Source organism: Lactuca saligna, chromosome 5 (assembly GCF_052625555.1).
Source record: "Lactuca saligna cultivar CGN05327 chromosome 5, ASM5262555v1, whole genome shotgun sequence".
Classification (NCBI taxonomy): domain Eukaryota; kingdom Viridiplantae; phylum Streptophyta; class Magnoliopsida; order Asterales; family Asteraceae; genus Lactuca; species Lactuca saligna.
Window position 1 is genome coordinate 182,957,725 of NC_136421.1, and position 27,069 is coordinate 182,984,793.

The following is a 27,069-nucleotide window of genomic DNA, read 5'->3' on the forward strand; positions in this document are numbered from 1 at the left end:
AAAACAATTTTTCGCATTTATAAATCATAATTCATTGGTAATTCATAAAAACATCATTGTTTGAAACTCAATTTATAACATATAAAAATATCCCAAGATCTCGTATCATAAAAATCATGCGCGTGTACTAATCAAGCCGGTGCCTTCGCGCGATCCTCACTAGTACCTGAAACACATAACACAAAACACTGTAAGCACAAAGCTTAGTGAGTTCCCCAAAATACCACATATAACACATATTAGCCACTCGAGGCTATAACTCTGTGGATCCGTGCACCCAAACTCTATGAACCCTCAGGTTCTAACTCTGCAAGCATGCACAACATAAATCACATAGAAGAATGCAGTACAACAAACAATATATATATAAAGCACTGTATCACATAACTCTATTTACCTACTCAAGGTAAAGTATAGTGAGAAGACTCACCTCGCGTATCTCGGTAACTCGTAAATCCCTGAAATCACTAGTGCTCGATCTCCCGAGCTATAGTCCTCCTATAACACAATACATCTCTAATTAACACTTTCCTAATTAAGGTTGACTAACCCTATCAAGTCAACACCGATCAACTTTGGTCAATGGTCAACAGTCAACCCAACTCGCCGAGTCCCTATGAGGACCCAATTCCTCTGAGTCCCTTCCGACTCACCGAGTCACTCATGCAACTCGGTTACTCAACCCCTGGTTCGAAATCTATGAACAACCCGCACCAACTCGTCGAGTCTGCTAATGGACTCGGCGAGTGCATTCCATGCACAACCCCAAACGACCTTCTGAGGTTAGATCTGTTCCAATAACTCATAGATCTAGTCCTTCCAAGCTTATTTATCACGTAAAGTTCATGTCTTAGCGCTCATATCACACCTAATGACTCATAAATGGTGTTTTGACCTCAAGCACAAAGATCCCAAACCAAAACCTCCATGGATTCATAAAAAGCTTGGACAAAGGGACACTCTGGACCTCCAAGGGTCCAGATCCAGAACCTAACTCGCTTAAGGGACCAAATGGGCACTAGATCTAGCCACAAAAGGGCTCAACAAACGCTAAATCAACATGAAGATCACCTCAATAGAAAAGGGTTCGAAAATGATACCTCAAATGTGATGTTCTGGACCTCAAATCTTCAGGAGGTTAACCCTCTTGCTTCCTCTTGGCTAAAGCTTCCTTTCCCTTGCTAGACAACACCTCCAAGGTTGATAATGGCTCCTTCTCTCACTCCAAACGCTCAAGTGCACTAGGGTTTCGCTTTGGGGCTGGTGAGCATAAATGACGGCCATAAGGCCCTTTAAATAGGCCCCAAACCCGAGAAATTAGGGTTTCATTAAACAGCACGGACTCGCCGAGTCCACCAATGCGACTCGTCGTGTCCAGTAATTAATCCAGATGAGAAATCACATCTCTACTCGGCGAGTCTACGCACCAACTCGCTGAGTTCTTCCTCAAAAACTCAAAATAAAAAGAATAAATATAATACCTGAAATTCCGGATGTTACAATTATAAATTCATAACTTCTTCATCCGATGTCCGTTTTCATCTGTCTTTTTACTGTTGCACTACCATTAACGAGATCTTCGATTCTCGTTTAGATTGTTTCGGCTAAAAACCGCTCGATCTCAAATTGAGTATTCGGGCTGCATACCGCTAAGTCAAAACTTAGAAAAATCATAACTTCCGCATACGAAGTTAGATTTGGACGTTCTTTTTATGCACGCTCTCGGTTTAACGAACTCTATGACTTTCGTTTAGATCGCTAAGGCCAAATCTCGATCTATCGTAAATTCGTATTTTACGTCATTCAGCGTCGTGTCGGTTCTGTCGTGAAACTTCAAGAGGTCATAACTTCTTCGTTATACCTCGGATTTCGGCATTCTTTATATATTCGGAAACCTCGTCACGACCACTACGTCTTCATGTATCAATTTTGGGTTTATTTAACATTTCATTTTCACGCTTATTTTTATTCTTAATTTAATTAAGACACAAAATTAAGCACAAAACACATAATACTCAAATAATACACTTCTATTTATTTCGAAACGGGTTACAAAGGTTAACCTAGACTATTACATCATCATTTATGCGTAGCCTGGAAATGCGGGCGTTACATGCGGTTACATCATTTGTTAGGGATTTTGAATATCCCGTTTTTCCTAATAAGCAGAGATCTTTTCCTTATTCTGTTCACGCCTTCTATCTTGTTCCTTCTTTCTCTCCTCTTTGACTTTTCTCTTTTGCTCCCTCTTTATACTTTCATCGTGAACCAACCCGACATCGTTCCATCTCATGCAGAGTTTGACCTTGTCACAACTGGCAAGTTTAGGGTTGAGATTATGATTCATGTACGAACAATTCCGCTATGTAACCTTATTGCATTAAACTATTGGAATTCAAAAATAGCATTGTTATATGTACATGCATGCGTAGACTAAGAATCAAGTGGTAATAACCTCATGAAAGCCCAAATTGATCCAATAGCTAAACAAAAACAAATTTTTGGGCCTTTTCTTAAAGTTCTCGGCCCAAATACCCTAGGCCAAAAACCCTTTTCCTTTGGGACTAATTGGACCGAAAACCCTTATTGGGCCAAATTAAGTTCAAAAGCCATACACACACTCCAAAACCGCAATCCCTTTAAGAATATATTGTGTTTTCGGCCACCGTAATACCGAAAACCCCCTTGGGTAGCCCACTATGGCCGAAATGTAACACCGAAAATTTTCAAAACAAAATTTTCAATTTTTATAAAACATAATTCCATTGATATTCATAAAACAACCATTTTAATTATCCAAACAAGACAATACAAAATCCCAAGATCATGATATCAAGCTCCGAATGTGTGTGTGTGTACGGATCAAGCCGGCGCCTTCCCGCGGTCGTCACTAGTACCTGAAACAATAACAACAACACTGTAAGCACAAGGCTTAGTGAGTTCCCCAAAATACTACATATAACATATATTAGCCACTCGAGGCTATAACTCTGTGGGTCCATGCACCCAAACTCTGTGAACCCTCAGGTTCTAACTCTGTGAACCTTCCGGTTCTAACTCTGTAAACATGCACAGCATCAATCACATAGAAGTAAGGCAGTACAACACATAACATACATAGCATACAAATACTCTACCACATAACTCTGATTACCTACTCAAGGTAAAGTATAGTGAGAAGACTCACCTCGCGTGTCTCGGTAAATCGTAAACCTGAAATCGCTAATCACTCGACCTGTCGAGCTGTCGTCCCCCTATAGCACAATACACCTCTAATTAACACTTTCCCAACTAGGGTTGACCACACTATAACAAGTCAATCTAGGTCAACGCTGGTCAACGGTCAACGGTCAACTTTGACCGGACTCGGCGAGTACCCAGGCGACTCGGCGAGTCTGGGCGTATACACCAATTTCCCTGGAACCTCCCTTGACACGTCGAGCATTCCCTCAACTCGACGAGTTCCGCCTGGCACGAGTTGTGGGGCCACCACGACTCAACTCGCCGAGTCTCAAGAACAACTCGGCGAGTCCAGTTAGACTCAGTCCACCTGTCCATTCTGACTCCCCCTTGACTCACTGAGTTCACCTTTCCCAACTCGGCGAGGCCACTCACAGAGTGGCCGGGCAACATTCATGCTACTCGCCGAGTCTGTTCTTCGGACTCGGTGAGTCCATGCCATGCACTGACTCAATCTTGCTCTAAAGGTCAGATCCAGTTCATTAATCCATAGATCCAGTCCCTCCAAGCTCATTTAGCACGTAAAGTTACAATCTTGATGCACATACAACCTCTATATGACCATATATGATGTTTATGACTCAAATACTACAACACAAGGTCAAAGACTCTATTGTCACTCATAAAGCTTGATGAGTGAGGCTCTCTGGACCTCTATGGATCCAGATCCATGGCCTCAACTCAAAGAGGGAACCAATGGGCATCAAATCATCCCATAAATGACCACCACAAGCCCTAAATTGCATCATGCTTCACTAAACAGAAAATGGTCCGAGATAATACCTCTAGAGTGATGATCTAAGCTCCAAATCCACGAAATAGCAACCTCCTTTGCTTCCTCTTGCCTAGGGTCTCCTTCTTCTTGCTAAATAACACACACAAGATCAAGAATGGCTCCTTTCTCTTCACAAATAGCTCAAGAACACAAGGGTCACTCACTGAGGGTTGGGTGAGCACAAATGACGGCCATAAGGCCCTTTAAATAGGCCTCAAACCCGGAGATTTAGGGTTTCATTACACAGCGCAGACTCACCGAGTCCATATCCTGGACTCGCCGAGTCCAGGCGCGCACCAATGTTCAATTCCGCATCTCTACTCGGCGAGTCTGAGCTCCAACTCGCCGAGTCCCTCTCACAATATGACAAAATTAGATTTACAAGATACCTGGTAAAATCCGGATGTTACACGAAAACCTTGTGAGGTTTCGGTTGGGAGTTTAGACAAAAAAAAAAGATAAAGGGATTAACGTTGACACTTCATGCCTTTACATCTTATTACCCTTCATGTTTCCACACCATGTAAGCATTTACCTTCCATGCATCCATGGATGGCCTTCTATTGTCCATCATGCATCAAGGAGAGCCATCACCCTCCCCATTTAAGTGTGTTCGGCCGAGAACCCCAAGGCCACACCTAAAAATTTCCAACTCAATTTTTCTCCCAAGTTTCTCTCATCCAACTCTTCCAAATTTTGTGTGCCATCCTTAAGAAGTGATAAATTCTTCAAGTGGTTCTTAACAACTTGGTAAGTATTCAAACTACCCTAGTATTTGTAAACATTTTTATGTTAAAAATTATCACATTTACACACGTTTTTCGTGTGCTTAATGCTTAGAACACCACCCATTTTCGACTCAAGCTAGGCTCGAAACCACTACTCATTTTCTTCCTACAACTCGTGAAATCATCAATGTGAGCTTCATACCCCCATGTTTTTCATGCTTTTAGGGGGGGATGCAAGTCGATTTTCGTGTACCGATTGGATATTTACGTGCACCAACTTGTTTATGGAATGTTTTGTGTATTTGATGTCGAAAACTTCATGCTTACATACATAAAAATCGTGTTTTGTAAACTTGTCATAAGTTAAAATGCGTTTGTCCGTTGGATAATTTCATGCACTATGAATATACGATGAACATGGAACATATTCTAGTATAAAAAGGTTAATATTAATTGTTAACTACATAAGAACTTTGTCACATGTGTTTGTTAACATTTTGGTTACATAAAAATCGTGATTGACTATAGATGACCCAAAATAAAAACATTTGTGTTACAAATTTACAAACCCGTAAAAAGGTGTTAAACAAAACTACAAGGTTTGATATCTTCCTTTTACAAATAATTTTATTGGTAAAATAGTTGTAGACTTGTCATCACTATTTTTAGATGGTTTAAAAACCCAAGAAAACAATGTTATGTTTACTACTAAACATAACTATTATAACTACTTATATAAAGTTTTATAACTAGTTTTGTGACATTCCCAATTTCTCGGCCAGAAAAGACCGATTTGTTTATGCTTTGTTTTTAAAATCAGAGTAATCATTTAAAGAAAATTGTTGCGGAATTTGTCCCCAAAACAAAATATGATAAGAATTTATCAAAGCATTTCTTAAAGAAAAGTATTTTCATTATATAACAAAATCTCGGGATGTCATGTTCCGATACAGACACATAAGCATAAACAGAACTTACATTTATTTACACTAATGATTTACATCTCCTTTAATCTCTTAGTGAAATATGTCTTCGTATTGATACCTGTGATACAAAGAAAACTGAGTGGGTCAGACTTGGGAGCCTGGTGAGCATATAGGGTTTTCGACCCACAATAATATAATTATTATTTTCAACCATCAAACAATCAACCCAATTACCCATCCCCATTATCTTCTTTATTTCTCAAGGTTTTACCCTAAGAATTCAACTATCATTCATTCATTCATTCCTAAGGATTGACCTAAGGAATTGACACAAAATCCATTGCTACATAAGGCGCATCTACCAACATCATCCTTTAAGTGCCTCTGTCAGGATTATGTCATACACTATGAGGCACGGTTGCCAGGTTAATGACATTCTCTATTGGGCGCATCTGCCGACATTATCCTATAAGCGCATCTGCCAGGATTATCCTATAAGCCCATCTGCTAGTATTATGACATTCTCTATTTGGTGCATCTACCAATATTATTCTCAAGCGCATCTGCTAGTATTATGACATTTTCTACTTGGTGCATCTGCCAATATCATTCTTAATCATCTTACATACCTCATCATTTTATCACATACCAACTATCTCATCTACCCATGTTCTACCCAACATATTAGTAGATAAAAATACATATACAGTTTAACTCATTTAAAAACCATATAAAACATCTATTCCACACTTATCTCAAATAAACAACAGTATATAAACACATAGCATGTATTTCATAGCAAATACTTCATATTTATGTGTTAGAAGAAAGTAACAACAATATATATACACATAGCACATATTTTATAAAATACTTCATATCTATGTGTAAGACGAAATTGACTATACAATCACTTGATTAGAAGATGATCGGACAACACTACGACTTGTAGAAGTAGTATTCTTGGGTAGATCTGGAAGATCTTCACAAAAATCAGGCTCCTTGTGGGCAGGGATTTGGCTCAGGAATCTCACTTCTCGGGATCTTTGAGACTTTGGAACTTGCTTCGGGGCTCGGGAATGATACCGGGGCTTCCGGATATAATTAGCACGCAAAACGATGCAAAACTTTGAGAGAAAGGAAGAAAATTAGCAACGAAAATGGCTAATCTCGGGTTCTATTTATAGGCTGCGGGGTCTGGGATTACGTTGGGCGTAATTTCCAAGTACGCTGGGCGTACGCTTTGGATAAGCTTTGGTATGCGTGTCACGATCTTCAAAAATTCATAACTTTCGCATACGAGCTCCGTTTTCGATGTTCTTTATATCCACACGTAGGTGAGATTATGCTCTACTACTTCCATTTAGACTCTGTTGGCTAACTTTGACTTTATTTTTATTATATTATTTTTAGTAGGCCGGGACAGAAAAACTTCGTTAGAAATTCATAACTTCTTCGTCCAACGTCCGTTTTTGTCTGTCTTTTTACCGTTGGACTACTATCAACAAGATCTTCGATTCTCGTTTAGATTGTTTCAGCTAAAAGCCGCTCGATCTCAAATCGAGTATTCGGGTTGGATACCGCTACGTCGAAACTTAGAAAAATCATAACTTCCTCATACGAAGTCAGATTCAGACGTTATTTTTATGCACGCTCATGGTTTAACGAACTCTATGACTTTTGTTTAGATCTTTAAGGCTAAATATTAATCTAACGTAAATTCACTTTTTATGTCATTCAGCGTCATGTCGGTTCTGTCGCGAAACTTCGACATGTCATAACTTCTTCGTTATAACTCGGATTTCGGCGTTCTTTATATGCATGGAAACCTTGTGACATATACTACAACTTAGTTAAGATTATTTATTCTAAATAATGTTCCATCAAAAAGTCGTTTTTGATGCTTATCGTTTCTAAATTGACTAGCCCTAATCTACGGGTGTTACAAGTTTGCACAAAAAGAGATTTCAAGGCAAACTGTTGACAGAATAATTTGCGTGTCACATAACACACGTCATAAAATGTGTATCATGAAACTGTTAAAACGCATGTCATAAACTACATGTCATGAAAACTGTAAAATGTGTGTCATAAAACGCATGTCATGAATTTACACTAGTGAAGTCATTTCATTATAAAAAGGGAGTCGAAGTTCGCGTAAATCCGTTAATGTTCTAGTGAGATGTTATCTTCACCGTACCTACCTAGTGTACACTTTAAGTCATGTAATTATTACTAGAGTCTCCTGGAGGGAGAGCGAGATAGTTGTGTGTATATCTATACGGGGATTGAAACCCCCATACCTAAGTTGTTCGCTACAGCTAGACGGGGTCAGTCTAGGGCGACAAGTATCTTACCTATTTCCGACGCCTGAAGAACGTCACAACAGGCATACCGTCATATCAAGCATGGTTATAATGACTCACATAGGCATTAACGATACTATCTTTATTTACAAGAAGCTTACACTCCACTGGTTTTATAAATTATAAAACTACATGCTATTTTTCAGTATGTTATTATCACTACTCCGGTCTTAGGGTTTAAGACTACAGATTTTCATACATCGGAAAATATTGGATTTTATGGGAATATACAAAGAAACATGCATACATACATTTTTTGTCATTGATATAAGACATACAATTCACTATTATAGAAAATATCGGATTTTTTGGAAACATACAATACTTTTCAAACAAAACAGATACAAACCGATTTTTATACAAAAATGTTTATGAAGTCACCAACATTTATTGTTGAGGATTTTCAAAATGACTTGTATTCTCAGGGAACCAGTAAGCAGGTACCTAAGCTATCGGGAATTGGATTTTTGTTGTACTTTGAAATTGTTACTTTTTAGTTAATGTTGTGTAGACTTTGAACCAATACACTATGTAACAATTTAAGTTTGTATCTCTTAATGTATGTTTTGTGGGTTGCTATATCCATTCATATTTAATTTTTATGATACTATACAATGACATCATCCGCCCCCGGACGTTTCCGCCATCCTGGTTCGGGGGTGTGACAGACCTTTTGCGAGATACTTATGGATTTTCTCCAGAAGACGGCGTAGAGCTTCCGGTTGCTGATTTGTTGATCTTATCACCGCCTCTTGGGAAGGTTGGCATTTATATGATGACCTTCGATTTTGGGCTTCATCTTCCCTTAACTGAATTTTAGGAGGAGTTACTTCAGAAGAATGGTTGCAGCATTCAGATGCTCACTCTGAACGTCGTCAACAAAATGGTGGCGTTCGAGATGATTTTCCAGGCTAACGACATCCTTCCTGTCTTTTTTGTCTTCAAGTTCTTCTTTCGGTTCAGTACCACTGGAGACAAGTTCACGTTCTTCACCCGGTTACGGTGGTCACGTCCTGGTTCCCGATGGTAAAACTCCCAAGAACCGGTAAGACAAATGGTTGTAGGTTAACCGGGAACGAGTTGGTCACAAGAACTATCAGGCGAATAACATCTCAGATGTTACCCCTAAGTTGTTTCCACACAACTAGGCTATTGCTGACTTTCTGAAGACGATCCAGTTCATTCCCGACGAGTATTCAGAAGTCTTACTTGTTGGTGTTGGAACGAGTCCCGCCTGGCATGCACGAAGGAAGATGTCTATCTTCTATGTCGTTGTTGAAGGTAAGTGTTTTTGATCTTATTCCCTTCTCCTTCTCCCCTCCCCCCTTTTTGTTTTACAAAATTATTGACTGGTAAATACTTTTATTGATTTGGCAGGTACCGAGTCTCCAGTTTCGTTAGACTTTGTTTGGCAGAAAAGGTATCGGGGGAAGTTAGAGCATCATGAGGTTGATCTCCATGATAATCCTCCGTCCTTGCATCATGTCGAGTGTATGGTTGTATTTTTGGCTCAAGTGGTGCAGCCATGGGAGGGCTCATCTACGAATGGTGGCAAGCAACTTCTGGATGTCCAAACAATATTTGTGGTTGCACCACCTTCGTCCGCTAAAGTGGTTGAATATATCAAGGATAGTATCATCTCGAGTGTCCATCGAGCCATGGCCAAGCGGAAAGCAATTATGGCCATTGGGGAGTCTTCCTCCAATGTTGGCGTTGCCAACATCAGACAACGTGTTCAATAGAGGTGGGGTCTTGCCCGTCTGCTAACTTCGATATCCTCTGGTCCTGAGGGAGTTGTAGTGATCCCCGATGATGACGTACACCTGTCTAAGGGGGATGAAGAGGCGTTCAAGTAGCGAACAGTTCAGACGAAGGTTATCTCAAGACTTACCCCTAGCCCATCCTCTTCAGGGGGAGGTACAGGGGGTGCATGACTTGAAACTCCTTCGAAGGAGGTTCTATAGGGCCTTGCTGGCCCTGGTGCGACCCACTTACTTCCAGGTTGGAATCTTTGTAACGAATCCATATTTTTCCATTCATACCAACACCTTAGAGTATGCCCACCATGCTCTTCCACCAATGGTTGTTACTGATATGGATGTTGTGGCCAGTTCCGACCTTTCTATGTTGTTGCTCAAGCCATGTAATACTTAGTGGATGGTTCCCGACATATTCAACGCCTGAGTGAGATGGAGTAGGCTCATGTTAGTTCCGATGTAAATAAGGTGGAACACAAGCATCAGAACGCAATGCTCGAGAAAGAAGCCTGCAGCTTTGGCCTAAAGTACGATCTCCTGATGTCAAAGAAAATGGTTGTGGAGGAGGTGCGTTCGGCGTTGGAAGCGAAGGTTGATTATCTCACTCAGTCTAATGAAGGTTTGATGATACAAAATGAGAGTTTGGAGCGCGATGTTGTTGATCAGGACATGCTTGTTGAAGAGACTCGGGCTAAAGTTTCTACATTGTTTCGGGACCAGGAATGACTTTTGCATGTTGGGGACGTGCACATTATGGATAAGATGATTGAGCACCCAAAGTTCACTGGCAGGGTTAGCCGTATTCACCATGTTGCTTTTGTGGCTGGGGAGGAGTCCGGTTGCGTAGGAATGAAAGCAGAGATTGACTCTGGGACTTATGACCCTGAAGCAAGTGACTCCTGGTCTAGGCATATCATGCAGTTGGATGATACATTGGTTAGCTTTGCAACCCTTGACTATGTTGCTCTCCTTGGTTTGGGTTAGCTTGGCATGTTTAGGATAAGGAAACACTATGTTCTTAAGGATGTTGACGAGCCCATGGGTGATCCTACAGGTGGAGATGACACTGGTGGTTATAGGGCAGGTGTTGTAGCGGGGTTGTGCAAAATGTTGATGAAGGTACTGGTGGTGGTGCTGGGAAGAATGCTGAGGAGGGTGCTGGTAATGAGGAAGAGCTTGTTGGTGGTGAAGATGTTGGTGGAATTTGAGGTACTTTGTACCGTTGTGCTACCCTTCATGGTGAACAAAAATTTATGAAGTTGTTTCCATCTTTTCTTGTTTTTGGATGTTTCGGGCCCTTCATGGCGTGAATTATTTGTACCATGTGTGGTCGTGAATGTAATAGTTAGATGGGTTTATCCCATTGTATGAATGGATATTACTGTCTTTCTATATCTTATTTGACATGTTATTGAATGTCTGTATTCCTTTGTTTGTGTATGCATAGTCATGTGTGTTTTTTATATTGACCAATTTGCTTGGCCTCTCCTTTGATTGACTTTGTTTTCCCCTGGTGGTTTGTTTTAAACTCAAAAAGCATCAAGTTGTGGATTATCACAACAAGCTTCACGAAAGCGAACCAAAATCGAATTCACACATCGAAAGTGAGTGCTTACAACCCTCTTTTTACCGTTTTTATTATTTTGGGGGAGAATACTTATGAATCATGTATATCGACTATGAAAAATACATACAACAACTCATGTCTAGTGTAAATGATATTTTATCAAAGTATTATATCATAACTAGTTTATCTTAACCTACATATGTTATGGTTGTTTAAACATATTGCGGACTAGAAAATATAACCTATCGTAATGTTATTATTTTATGTGACAAAAGGCATGTCATAAGTTGTATGTCATTAAAGTATCATGTTTTTCATGTGATAGTGCATGTCATAAAACATGTATTACAAACGTTTATCAACTTCGTATTATTATACCTAAATCATGCATGGATTTCTACATATGTTAAAAATGTATGTATAAGTTATAACGTCTATATCTTGGAATTTATACATGCACTTGAGAAAATTACTACCTATTTAAGTGAGGAAAATATACTTTTATGAATATATTGAACATACTCAGCTTTTATATTGAAACTTTATCGTATACCCTAGTCGATGGTCAATATAGTGAGACACCATTCATTACCTAAGTTTAACTACTTATTATACCCTATCGATTATAATCGTTAATCCTCTGAGTGAGATACGTATGTATAGATCTATACGAGTTGACACCCCCACCTGCGGTTGCTAGCTACAACCTCGACGGATCAATCGCAGCGGGTGATAAGTATCTTTAGTATTTATCCATGACGTCCAATGAAGCGTCGTAAAGGGTTATATCTAGTCACATAGCTCAGTTGTAGGACTAACTATCAACATTAACTGTATTTTTAACTAGAAACCACAAATTCAATTTCTCTCTTTATCAAACATTTTTCAAACATTGTTTTAACTACAAAAGAGATACTTCTCATACTTTTTAAAAGTATCATTACTGCGGTTAGCAGAAAACCTGTAACTCTCACCAACCTTTGTGTTGACTCTCATACTACATGTATTCTTAGGATATCACTAAACCAAATTTTAATGGAGGGAATTTGTCATGGATTTCGGGCAACCTAGTTTTCTCTAGTTTTTTTTTTTATTTCGGCCCATTTGTTAAGGCAATTCACATAGTTACTTATTATTATTATTATCTGTAAGAACCATGTATTTCAAAATTTTAAAGTGGAATACAATTGTTGTGTTGTTATTGTTGTACTTGTAATGTATATTCAACTTTCTTATGATCCATGAACTAAGTCACACAGCTCGACATGTTCTGTCGCCTCGATCGGGGGTGTGACATTGTTTTTCCCATGTACCTTGGGAGATCAAGGTTAAACCACCAGGCTTTGCTTACATTCAGTATCAAAGCCTATGGCTTGTGAAGACCTAGGGCGAGCAGTTTAAGAGTCGCTTTAAAGAAAAAGGTGTCACACCCCCAAACCGAAACGACGGAAATGTTCGGGGGGTGGAAGACGTCATGTATAGTATCACAACAATTGCATCATAGTAATCAAAGTAAACACAACCATTACATTAAGATATGAATATTTACATCTGTTTGTTTCATAGTTTGAGTACATCAAAGTATAACAAAAGATATAAAAGACGTGACTCTATACACTCTGTCTTTTCAAAAGCCTTTGGGAGTACCTGTCTACTGATTTCCTGAGAATACAAGCGATTTTGAAAGAGTATCAGCATAAAGCTAGTGAGTTCATAAAGTGTTTCTGGTAATGAAAACATGTCAATGAATCTGTAAAATGTATGCATGCTTTCCAGGAAAATCCAATATTTTCTAACATATATGTTTGTTACTGTATTTTGTTTGAAAACCCTGGCTACCACCAGTATGTATAGTATGTTATGTCTGAAAACCCTGGCTACCACCAGCATGTATAGTATGTTATATTATTTAAAATAAAAATATGTATTGTCTCCCTGGAATCCTCCAGTGTAATGTATAGTAGTTCTATTAATTAAATTAAAACTAATGAAGAATGGAGTCTCGTAAACAAAGGTTAGTTTATACTATTATGAGTCATATAACCATGCTTGATATGACTGATGACCTCAACAACGTTCTTCAGGCGTCATACGATATGATATTTGTCACCCCAAGCATGCCTGTCTAACTGTAGCTAGCAGTTTAGTTATGGGATTGTCAGTCCCGAATAGATCTATTCACAAATCTCACGCTCTCCCTATAGGAGACTCTAGTTACACTAAACGTTGAGGATTTTTCCAGTACCCCGAGGGGTACAATTGAAGAGTTGTCTTACAATCCTGTATTAACTAGTTTACGTGTAGTTTTTGTATCGTTTTCTCGTATTTGAAACCATTTGTATACTTGGTAGAGTATTAATAGTTATACTTAAATAATCATTTCGTGTTATACTCTTGTTATCCGAATGTAGTAATGAATATCATAAACTAATTTTTCATAGTTTATATGTTTGTCAATGTATATAATCTGAATCTTTAAAAGTTGTGTAATGAATTCCCCAAACTATACCCATTATAGTTTGCCTGTAATGTTATGCACTTGGTTCGTGAATTGTTTTGAAAAATATGCAATTATGATTTCAAGTTGAACGCATCCCTTATTCTCAACATGTTACAAAAGGGATAAAATATCTAAATATTTTATAAAATGTGGAAATCGTTTGACTGTATCATTTGCATAAGTTTTAAACTTGTTGAAATTCTTTTTTATTAGTTCACAAAATCATTTGTGTTTGGCTTGTATTCCCCCTGAAAACGTTAAAAACCATAAAAGCGTAGGGGTATGAACTCACTGTTAGTTGTATGCAAGCGTCGAATCAACGAAACTGGAAATGATGACCCTCGGGTTGATGTACGCGACACTTAACAGAATCCTAATAACAATTAAATACATATATGCATCTAAATTAGCGATTTCGTTAGGTAAAGTGTTAGAAAAAAAACACGTGTTTTTGGTTAAGGATGTTACCGGAGCTCGATCAAATCGGGCAAAGCGGGTTTTTAGCCACGATTCACGGTTTTGGGAGGGTTTGTGGCCGTGAAGGGGATTACGACTGTGAACTGTTTATAGCCGTGCTATGTTATCGGACATGAACAGTTCACTGCCCTTGGGTTTTCAGGTGAGGTTTTTTAGAGAGAAAAAGGGATGTTTGCAGCCAGAAAAGGATAAATGATGGTAGGAGTCGTGTATATATAGGCTGGGGGGTATCGTCGGTGATGGGGTCCACCAACCGTGAAAGGGTTCACGGCCGTGATCGGGGTTTACAACCATGATCGGATTTACAGCCGTGAACACCCGTCAGGCTGTGAACTCAATAACACGATGTTCACAGCCGACAATGCCAATTATTAGTATGGTGAAATCGTTTTAACGACGAATCTAGGCGGAGGAACATATTTGTTTCTCCCGGTGGAGATCATTGATGATGTTGTGACTTGTGTGGTGGAGATAGCGGTTGTCTGAAGTGATGAAGCTTTGGAAGTCAATGTGTGTTAAAGGAAAAGTGGCCAATAAGTGTTTGTGTGGCAAAGGAGTAATCGGGTTACCCTTTCAGAATATTTAAAAGGATTATTTAGACCTAACGAAATCCACTTTATGCCCCTTTATATATATATATATATATATATATATATATATATATATATATATATATATATATATATATATATATAGTCGTCTACCCACTCAAAGCGGCAGGCGGCGAATAATTTGATCTCTCTAGAGTTAAAATCATTTTTCGTTCACTTCGAGAAATGAATATTAAATGACATCTATTTTTCAAGAGCATTACCATACCATATTAAGGGGGTGTTTGGCTAAGCTTTTTTTAAAACAACTTATTAGGTTCCACATTACTATAAGTTAAAAAATGTTTGGATTAAAATAACTTATTCCGGTGGGGAACCTCTAATACATCATTTTTTTCATAAGTTACCATACACTTACTTATTAACTTATAAGCTAATAAACTAATAAGCAATAAACTTTTTGCCAAACACCCCCTAAATGGTTATTATTTCCCTTTATACATACCCAAACCACTTGTATTGTTTATCGTCCTCTTTTTTTTTTTTTTTTTTTTTCGTTTTTCTTAATTCATTTATTAGTTTAATGTCCTACTAAGTAAAATGCTGAAATATATAAATAATAGTTTATAAAAATAAACCTTTAGAATATCAGGTGATGTGATTCAAAAGTCGATAAATAGGCCTTTCAGAATGCCAAAATACTCAGGTGTCAACTTGTTCATTGTGATTTTAAACTAAGTTTGGTCACAAATTAAAACATTTTCAACGATGGTATGTAATTCAAGGATTCATATTGATTTAGGTTCTCGAAACCTTAAAATATTGAACAAAATCTATATAGAACCTTATCATAAAGACAATAGTCACCGTAATCAGGAAGTCCATGTGATGAAACTTGATATTATAAGGACCAATGATGAAAAATGTTTCATTTTTAGACTAAACAATATGAAAAATATACAAACTACCTTAATCATGTCAAATCTTGTGTTTAACCGTTCTTTATTGCAAAAGTAAGATGCTAAAATATACAAATTAATGATAATACAATGCTCTAACTGGCCTTCTTGGTTGAGTTCTTTGAACCAGCAAAGTCAACACATTAAAGAAACATAATAAAATCCTTTTTATGAACAAACCTGATATAATAAAGCCTTCACCCAGTATATTTATAAGATAAAAATACAAAAAATTAAAAATGATGAAATCAATTACAAGTAAGGATTAAAATAAAAACATGTTAAGAAAGAGCCATATGCAGGAGGGATATTTGAATCAACATGTATTTTCTAATGGTTTCAAATTTTGAATTATCCGAAATTCAGGGAAGGAGATAGAATTTGTTGAGAAATATAAGGATTCAAAACACAGGTTAAAATTTAATATTATTTTATTGATGACTACTTGTACTATTAGCTTAATGATTTAAACGTTTTAAAAAAATAATATTATTATATTCAATCTATTTTTAGAAATAGTAAAATTTCTTTTATAAGATTATATATATATATATATATATATATATATATATATATATATATATATATATATATATATATATATATATATAAAGGAATTAATAGAGTAATTTCAAAAATATTGTAGGTCTAACGTATCATTTACTCCTAAAAAAACTAATTATCTAATACTATGGTTCTTATACTAAAAACTACCTAATTTTGGCACATTCAAAGTTTAAATGTAACATTTCGAACATGTTCTTCGTGTTCTGAACTCACTTATTTACAAATATAATAAAAAAAAATAAACAATTAGAAGCAAATGATTTAAGAACTTACCCGTAAAGCCTTCAATTCATCAGAATCAGATGTTATATCTTCTCTGTATGCTTAGTCCGATTCCGATACATATTCTGAAATAGCTTTTGTAATGGTTTGTATATGGAACCCAATCAAAATGAATCGGACTTGATAACGTCTCCCAAATGAACTCCGAAATACCTTATGATTATTTTTCAAAAAATTCAAACAAATTATTTAAAAAACAATACAAAAGCAATTAGATTACTAAGTTTTTCTAATTTTAATTTTATATATTGATTAATTAAACTAATTGGTAAAAAATAATAAAAAATTAAATATGCCATGATGGTAAAATATAAATATTATTATTAATATAAAGTAAATAAATAATTGATGAATAATAACAAGCTAAGTGCTTTGTGATGTCGACCTTGAAGTGCTTGTTTCTCACATTGATAGTTCTTGATTTAGGATGCTTCAAAACTTTGTTAAAGAAAAAAGGGGTCTTCTAGCAGGTTGTAGATTTCTTGAGAAATTCCACGTGTACGCTCATACATTAGTAATCATCTCGTTTCAACCATTCTCAAAACTACAAGCACATTCCTTTGACGTCATTCCCCTAAACTTCCTAAACTACCCTTTAGTGGTAAGCAAACGAAGAAGGATATTTCCGTCATTACACTCTTTTCTCCCGCCCCTCCAGAACAATCTCGTATCCTTCATCTTGCTTCCTCTGCTTATCTTGATCTCATCTCACATTCTCACCTATAAAATCTCAAATCCCGATTCCAAAATCCATATCAGATTTCAACTGCAAACGAAAAACAAAAACAATACAACAAGTTTTCGATCAAAAAAGGCACTGTTTCAAGTGAGCTTACTTCTATTTTTGAAGCTTTTTTCAGTTTATCAATGGCTGCCAAACAAGATAAAGCAATTGGGATAGACCTTGGTACAACTTATAGTTGTGTCGGGGTATGGCAGAACGACCGCGTGGAGATCATTCCAAACGATCAAGGCAACCGCACCACCCCTTCTTATGTCGCGTTTACCGATACTGAAAGGTTGATCGGCGACGCCGCTAAAAACCAGGTGGCGATGAACCCACAAAACACTGTATTCGACGCCAAACGTTTGATTGGGCGGCGGTTCACTGATCCTTCTGTTCAGAGCGACATGAAGTTGTGGCCGTTTAAAGTTATCTCCGGCCCCGGAGAGAAGCCGATGATCGTTGTTAATTATAAAGGCGAACAGAAGCAGTTTGCTCCGGAGGAGATCTCCTCTATGGTGTTGGTGAAGATGAAGGAGACTGCGGAGGCGTTCTTGGGTCAAACTATTAAAAACGCTGTCGTCACTGTTCCGGCGTATTTCAATGATTCTCAGAGGCAAGCTACGAAGGATGCCGGGGTGATTTCTGGGTTGAATGTTATGAGGATTATCAATGAGCCGACAGCGGCAGCGATTGCGTATGGTTTGGATAAGAAGTCGTCGCGAGTAGGTGAGCAGAATGTTTTGATTTTCGATTTGGGTGGTGGGACGTTTGATGTGTCGTTGTTGACGATTGAAGAAGGGATTTTCGAAGTGAAGTCCACCGCCGGCGACACCCATTTGGGCGGCGAAGATTTTGATAATCGTTTAGTGAATCACTTTGTGACGGAGTTCCGGAGGAAACATAAGAAAGATATCAGTGGCAACGCCAGGGCGCTGCGACGGCTGAGGACGGCGTGTGAGAGGGCGAAACGGACATTATCGTCTTCTTCCCAAACCACCATTGAAGTTGATTCTTTGTTTGAAGGAATCGATTTCTATGCCACGATAACTCGAGCTAGATTCGAGGAATTATGCATGGATATGTTTAGAAAATGTATGGATCCGGTGGAGAAATGCTTGAAAGATGCCAAAATTGATAAAGGCTCCGTCCATGAGGTGGTTCTCGTCGGTGGCTCCACCCGAATCCCAAAAGTCCAGCAGCTTTTGATCGATTTCTTCAACGGTAAAGAGCTTTGCAAGAGTATAAATCCCGATGAGGCGGTGGCCTACGGCGCAGCAGTCCAGGCGGCGATTTTAACCGGAGAAGGAGATGAAAAAGTTCAAGACCTCCTCCTCCTCGACGTCACACCTTTAAGCCTGGGTCTAGAAACCGCCGGCGGTGTCATGACTGTTTTAATTCCGAGAAACACAACAATTCCGACTAAGAAAGAACAGATTTTCTCGACATACTCCGACAACCAACCGGGGGTGTTGATACAAGTCTACGAAGGGGAACGAGCAAGAACTAAAGATAACAACCTCCTCGGAAAATTCGAGCTCAGCGGAATCCCTCCAGCTCCGAGAGGTGTTCCTCAGGTCAATGTCACCTTCGACATCGACGCAAATGGGATTTTGAATGTTTCCGCAGAGGACAAAACCGCCGGAGTTAAGAACAAGATCACAATTACCAACGACAAGGGGAGATTAAGCAAAGATGATATCGAGCGACTGGTGCAGGAAGCAGAGAGGTACAAGGCGGAGGATGAAGAGGTGAAGAAGAAGGTGGATGCGCGGAACTCCCTCGAGAATTACGCTTACAATATGAGGAATACGGTGAGGGATGAGAAATTTGCGTCGAAGCTAGCGGCGGAGGATAAGCAGAGGATTGAGAAGGCGGTGGACGATGGGTTGGAGTGGCTGGAGAAGAATCAACTGGCGGAGGTGGATGAGCTGGAGGACAAATTGAAAGAGTTGGAAGGGGTTTGTAACCCCATTATCGCGAAAATGTATCAGGCCGGTGGTGGTGGTGATGTGCCGATGGGTGAGGGAATGGCTAACGGTGGTGCCGGAGCTAGCGGTGGCGCCGGGCCAAAGATTGAAGAGGTTGATTAGGGTTGAATGTTGATGATGGAGGAAGCTTGAAGGTATTTGCATATATTTTGTACTCTGTCTTGTTCTTGTTGATGTAACCCAATTAGGCTTGTTTTCTAAATAAAAATACTAGTACTTTTGCATTGTTTTTTTGTACAATTTGTTTTACTTTTGGGACTCAGTTTTATAGATAATTAATTTCATTATGATGTTGTAAAAATGTCTTCCTAATAATAATCTCAATTTCACAAACGATTATTTTTTATACTTGCACATAGTTTCCCTATTTTTGGGAGAATCCTAAAATTTCGTGTATGCTCCTATTTAAATATCAAAATTTATATTATCCTTAATAAGTTTTAAATATCATATTTAGTGGGTGATTGACTAAACTTATAAAAGATGTTTAACTTTTTAATTATTAGTTTATAACAATGTGAAAATGTAATTTTTTAAAAATATATATAGTTTAGTTTATTAGATTTACTTTATAGTTTATTAATTTATAACAATGTGAAAATGTAATTTTTTTAAAAAAATATATAGTATAGTTTATTCGATGACAAAACACACCACCTCATTTTTGGTCTTTCAACATCCTCTTTTAAATAACATGGAGTGTCACGTCACTAAATTTTACATTTTAAATGTTGTACGTCATTTGCACTGCCAAACGCAAGTAATTTAGAAATTAAAAAATAACGTACATTTTATGGTCTTATAAGGATTTTAAATTTTAAATGAGTTAAATTTTGTTATTTCAAACGAGTAAGAACTTTGGAGACTTTGAAGACTCCAAGATGATTATAAATAGAGGCTATCCTTTAATTGAAGACACAAGAAAAAATTTCATTCTCTAAAAAATGTTCATCCAATGTCTAAAAAATCTCCAAGAGTCTCTCTTTCTACTAGTAGATGTTCAAAGTCTTTAGATTTTCAAATAATTCTTTCTCCAGAAGTATGTACTGATTGTAATTCAAGCCTAATTCAAGAAGGTATTATCTAAAATATTCTATCGTTGTGTTATTTTTATGATAATTTCATTTCGAGTTATTCTAACTATTAATTCTACAAGATTTGAAATTTTTGTTAAAATAGTACTCGTTTTTAATAATCAAATTAATCAAATTCATGGTTAAATCATTTAATTATGTCTAGCAAAATCTTGATGAATTGTATTCCTAATAGAAATATTCTTTTAAAAATACAGCAAATCCAATAATCTATTAATAACTCTGAGCATACGGTATTACCAAATTGAAAGTTTGTAATTGAAATTTTGTTTTCCCAAACCATTTGAGGATAGTTGTTTATGTTAGATAAAGTTTACATATTCCCAAAACAATTTATGATATATATATATATATATATATATATATATATATATATATATATATATATATATATATATATATATATAAAACAAAATTTTTGGACCTAATTTTGGAAAAGCAACTACAAAAGGGAACAAAAATGTAATTTAATCTACAATTTTAAAAAATAAAAATAATCTCAAAAAGTACAATTTTATTACTGTCTATAGTTGTAATTTGGCTGCTTGCTCAACATATAATGCTTTTTATAAGAAATCATTTGAAAGTACATTGTTGTAATAAAAACAGATGGAAGTACAATGTCATGGCACAAAAATTTGAAAACTACATTGTTATTACTTACATTCAAGCCAAGATAAACAAATCTTGGAAAGTTGTAATGCATGGTTCCTGGTATGTGATTAAAATAATAATTTATTCATTTTTATAAAGCAACTCGACGAGTTGGTAGCCCCAAACTCGTCGAGTATAGATTAGAAGGGATGCGGGTTTTAAGCAACCTACACGATGATTTGAGAGCCTCACCTCGACGAGTAGGTTGGCAGGGGTGAAACCCTAATTTCGGGGTTTTACACCCTATTTAAGCATCTTAATCCCCTCATGCTAGCCTTATTCCCCGCCTCCAAGTCTCAAACCCTAAATCTAGAAACCATAATGCATTGGTGAGCTTGTCAGCCATTTTTTAGTAAAGTTTTGTTTACGCTGAAGCTTGTGAAGGAAGGAGAAGCTTGGAGAATCAAGAAGAAGCTAATAGATACAGAGACTCCATTTCATTCTCATCATTTTCTGGTAAGCAAGTCTCACACTTTCTTAGTAACTTCTTAGATCTCCTTATTGTCATTTTATTGGGTTTTTGGTCCAAGAATCTTGATCTTGGAGAAATGGACGTCCCAAGTGAGTACACTTTCAGATCTAGAACCTCAAAGGGCTCTCATGACATAAAGGTGCAAACTTTATGGCTATTTGTCACACCCCAAAACCAGGAACGGCGGAAACATTCTGGGGCGGAGGACATCATGTATAATATCAACAACAATGTAAAGTAGTAAACAAGCAACAACATCATCCATTGCATTAATAATATAATTATTATACAAATGTGTTCTGTCAAATTTTGATAAACACTGAAGCATAAATCAAAATGAAAGATAAGTCTTGAACAAGCTCCATCTTCCTTTCTCCTTGCATCGGTACCTGTCTATGATGACCTGAGGATACAAGTAATTTTGAAAGCGAGTATCAGCTTTGAAGCTGGTGAGATCATAAGTATTTTAGTGTCTTAATTTGTATGTAAGAATATGTAAGTACATGTATTGTAAGTATTGAAAGTGTATATGAACTGTAAGTGTTTGAAAAACCCTAGAATCCCTATGATTCCTACTAGTATATGAAGGTGTCTTCTACCAAGACCTAATTGTTCTGAATGTAGTCTTCTACCAAGACCTAACTGTTCTGAATGTATGTTTCTTGTACAAGTATGTATTTTCCCAAGTATAAATATCATTATCCAAAAATATAGTTTCTACATTAATGTGCGTCGTGTGAATGTTCACGAAGTGAATGTAATGGGAAAATGAAATAGTACTATGGTGTAGTGCTGTAAGAACTACTGCCGTACTAATTACCTTAAACCGGATTTTATATTAAGGCATTATGTGATAAATTGCACCATACTATCGACTAGTAACAACGACATAATGAATGGTCCTAATAACGGAATGACGTTTGGCACCCGCAGACCTGCAGGTCCGGCTGTAGCTATCAGCAAGGTGTAGGATTGTCAATCCAGTATAGATCTATACGCAAACTCACGCTCTCCCTCCAAGAGAATTCTGGCTACAACTCGAGCCATGACATTTAAGCCATGCTCCGATTTAAATCACAATAATTAACGTATTCTTGTATATGTACTTTAATGAACTGTTCTAGCTGTAATGTAATGAACTGTTCTAGCTGTAATGTACGTGCTCTCTACCTAGCAAGTATAGTAATGTAATCGTTCTAGTATAGTTGTATATGTTCTCGTCCTAGTATAGTTGTATATGTAATGTACTGTAATGTTCTAGAAAGTATTGACTCATGAATGAACTGACTCATTGTATGATATCGCGTTCTAGTAATGGTTCTAGTATCTTCCTGAACTACCCATATGGTAGCTTTCTAGTAATCTAAGTGGTACGTATGGACATGGATGTATACCCTTGCTACCCAAGGGCATATGTTGAACTGGAAGGACCTTTTATGACTATATATGTACACATGATATATAACTAATATTTAAACGACTTTCGGACGAATACCCAATATCCCCACCAGACCACATCTCAAGGCGCGAAAAGGAAATAGGGTGGATAGCCTTCCTAAGTCTTTTAAACATTTCTTATATAACTATACATATAGAGGCATGCAATTTATAATATAAAAGCATAAATAAGTTTTGTAAGACATTTGAAATATAAGTATTATTTTAAGAAAAGATCGACTTGATGTCAATCTATAAAACAATTTGAAGGCATAAGTTTAATAAAACAGTTTAAGTATAAGGAAACATTTGTTTGAAACACAGTTGTAAATAAGTTTGAAAGGTAATGTACGGAGTAAGCTGTACAGTGTAAAAAGGAGTTTAAAACATATAAAATGCTTATAAAAAGTCATTTGAAGAAAACTGTTTGGTAAAACGGCTAATGAGTAGCCAAATCATTTGAATGCTGTATATTAATCACATGTGATTGATGTAATAGGTAATATAGCCCTACTTACTAATCACATGTGATTGACATAATAAGTAGCATGATTCTACTTGTATCCCCTCCATAAAACATTTAAAAAGAGTTTAAAACATTAGTTAAGGGGTATGAACTCACCTGCAGTAAGTGACTGGAATTGAACGGACTGTTATCGTACGGAAGGATCGGACAAGTGCTTGGTGTCAAGTGGAGACTTAGACACACACAATGATCCTAATTACATATGAAAACATATGTATATAAATAATTAGTGATTATAACACTAATTATACAAGTAATAACATTTAAGCGCGAGAATAACACTTTTGGTCAAGTGTTAGGAGGCTAAAGGGTTGCAACAAAGGAGTGCAATGCCCCTAATGTGAGTTTAAGGTCTAAAGACCATATTCATTGGAGTTTACGGCCCAAGAGAGTATGCTCCTGGCCGTATACTCCCAACCAAGGCTTGGGATGGTCCTTTCAATTACTACAACCTTAGTGGGAATTGTTTCAAGGCTTTTACAAGTGTTTGGGCACCATATTGACTCCTTTGGGGAGTTTACGGCCCAAAGACCCTTTTCCCTTGGATTTTACGGCCTTAAACTCCCTTGGGAGGGTGATTATGGTGCTTTCAAGTCTCTAAAATAACTAGGAACAATTCTAGGCTTTTGTACTTGGCTTTAGGAGGATTTATGGCACCATTTGGTACCATTTCTTGGAGTTTACGGCCATAGAACATCTTGGGCCGTAAACTCCCTCAAACATGGGGTTCTAAATGTTTTAGCTAGTCCATAACTCATCTAGGTACTTGTACAAATTGTCCCTTGGCCTTAGGAAGTGTTTAGGGTGTCCTTTGACCCCTTTATGGGAGTTTACGGCCCAAGAACCATTCTTGGCCGTAAACTCTTCAATAATTGTGCTTTTCTTATGTTTCCTAGGTTCTAAACACATTAGTGTACATGTATAAAATGAAGCCTAAGCCTTTGGGGAAAGTAGGGCACATTTAAGCCCTTGAAAATGGTGTTTACGGTCCAAGAAACTCTTGGGCCGTAAACTCCAAAAGCTTTATGTTCTTGGATGGTTTCTAGCCTCAAAACATCCTACAATAAGTCCTTAACTAGTTGTCTAACAAGGAAATGGGACTAGGTGGCCTTTAGGCCTTGTTTTGGAGTTTACACCCCAAGAACGTTCTTGGGCCGTAAGCTCCCGGATCTTGTGTTTTGGACATGTAAATAATGTTATTAAGCATATAACAAGTATTAAAACACATCTAGGGAAGTAGACTCACAATCTGGGATGAAAACCCGAAGATCCGTGAGAGAGAAATGGGCTTTTCTCTAAATGGAATTCAACTAATGAACCAATTTGGTTTAGAATTCTATTTATAGTCCTGAGATTTTTGGCATAAAATATTTCTATTCTCGGAATGGATTCTAATGATCTAGGGTAATGGAATTTACAGTGTTGCACAAAATCCTAGTGCAACCACTCTCCTAATACCCCTTTTTGGTGTAAAACCCTAAAACTGCCAAACTTATATTCTAAGTCTGAATTTTCATTGTAACTGCTCTACTTCTATTGGATTGAAATGGTTTGATTAGAATGGAAAATTTCAGGTTGTCACACTATTGAACCCTCATACAAGCTTTAGTATGTTGTGTTGGCATTTTAAGCTCCAAAAGGCCATGCATGGAGAAAAAGGTGGAAGCTTTACGTGTTCTTGTAGTGTCTAGGGTCCAAATCTTAGTTTATATGCCTAGTTTAGAGTATTGATGGTATTGGGATCAAGATCTAGGTCTTAAAGAATTAGGGTTTGAGCTAAACCCATTTTGTACGACTATAACGGGTAAAGTTGAAAACTTTACCCTTAAAAGGACATTCTCAGAGTATATGTGAAGTATGAAGTTTAGACTTGAAGAATAGGGGCGTAATCCATTAAAATGACTTAACAGACAAAAGAACTCGTCGAGTCCATAGAGGAACTTGACGAGTTGGTTCGAAATGCCCCGACCCCGTAGAAGGAAAATCTCAACAAGTTCAGGATAGACTCGACGAGTTAGAACGATTTGTCCTGACTCTGTAAATGACAGAAATCGATGAGTCTCGAAGGGACTCGATGAGTTGACTCGTTTCACGATTCTGTTGAGCATGGAAACTTGGCGAGTCAGAGGGATAACTCGACGGGTTGAGTCAACTCGGGATGTTGAATTTGACTTTGACTGGACTTTGACCTTGACCTTGATTTTTGTTGGATTAGGTGTTTATAATTGGTATGTACTTGACTCGAGAGTAGCATGGTCCATTTGGGTTGCCTTCACTAAAGCAATTTGATAGGAAGAATATTTGAGAAAGAGGTTATTTGTGCTTTGTTAATATATTATAAGTATAATATATTAATTTTGAAATCATATTATTTAATTAGTATTGATCAAGAATTAATTTGGAATTAATTTAGTGATCAAAAGAGACTAATTAAATTAACGGGGGTTGATTATGTAAATCAGTGACACACATGGTTTGAGCTATTGATCCATGATGGGCTAAGTTTATGTAAGAGTCCATGAAGAGTTAGTCCATATGGATTATGGATCATAAGCCTAAGTATAAGAATTAGGGTTACATATGACTCTTGGATTCTACACCATATATATGTAACCCCTTAGCCTAAAATTGGTGACACTAAGGATCTTAGAGATACTATAGCCGATTTTTAGTGCCTTATAACCTCTCTCAAGTTCTCCATTTGTTCATGGTGCTTGTGAACCATTCGATGTATCACACTTGAGGTGCTAAGTTCTTAAAGGCTAAATACAACAAGCTACAACAAAGAGGTAATCTTCTAATTACTTTTATGATTCATATGCCAAATTGTATGCTAGTTGTAGGCTTCATGCTTAGGAAATTTTTATTGCATGTATACCTAGAGAAAACTTAGATCCAAAGCATTTAGGGTTGTATGTGCACCATAGGAGTGTTATAGTACATAAAAACCAACAGTGGTATCAGAGCCATGGGTTGTTTTCTGTTATATAGATGCATTGGTTAATTGTTCAAAGCAAAAAAAATCATTTTTTTAATCTACATGATCACCACGACGTGGTCAAACTTACCACAACGTGGTGACTGTTCAGTAGACGATTTTTCAATTTTTTGGCCAAGTTTTGGATTAGAATCATTACCACAAACTAGGGATGAGATTTAGAACCGGAAAACCGGACCGGAACCAGAACCGAACCGGAACCGGACCCGTTAGAACCGGAATATATAGAACCGGGTCCGGTTCCGGGTTTAAAAATTGGCTTTATCCGGGTTCCGGGTAATCCGGGTTTGGGTCCATTGGGTCCGGGTAAACCGGGTCTAAAATCCGGAACCGGTTTTTGGAACCGGAACCACTTTTAGGGCCGGAACCACTTTTTGTGAAACGTTTACAAGATGTATATCTTATTCGTTTCAACTCCAATTGACATACGGTTTTTTCCAACATGTAGTTTAGAGTTTGTACATGATTCTAGACTATA

General features: G+C 37.3%; 1 protein-coding gene across 1 annotated transcript; it reads left to right on the forward strand.

Annotated features, from left to right (window-relative positions):
- The first annotated feature begins 17,279 nt into the window (after nt 1-17,279).
- On the forward strand, nt 17,280-19,743 carry LOC144997771 (heat shock 70 kDa protein). The gene has a single exon (XM_078957637.1). It carries the CDS (start codon nt 17,563-17,565, stop codon nt 19,510-19,512), a length of 1,950 nt encoding a protein of 649 aa, XP_078813763.1. The 5' UTR covers nt 17,280-17,562; the 3' UTR covers nt 19,513-19,743.
- Nucleotides 19,744-27,069: the final 7,326 nt, after the last annotated feature.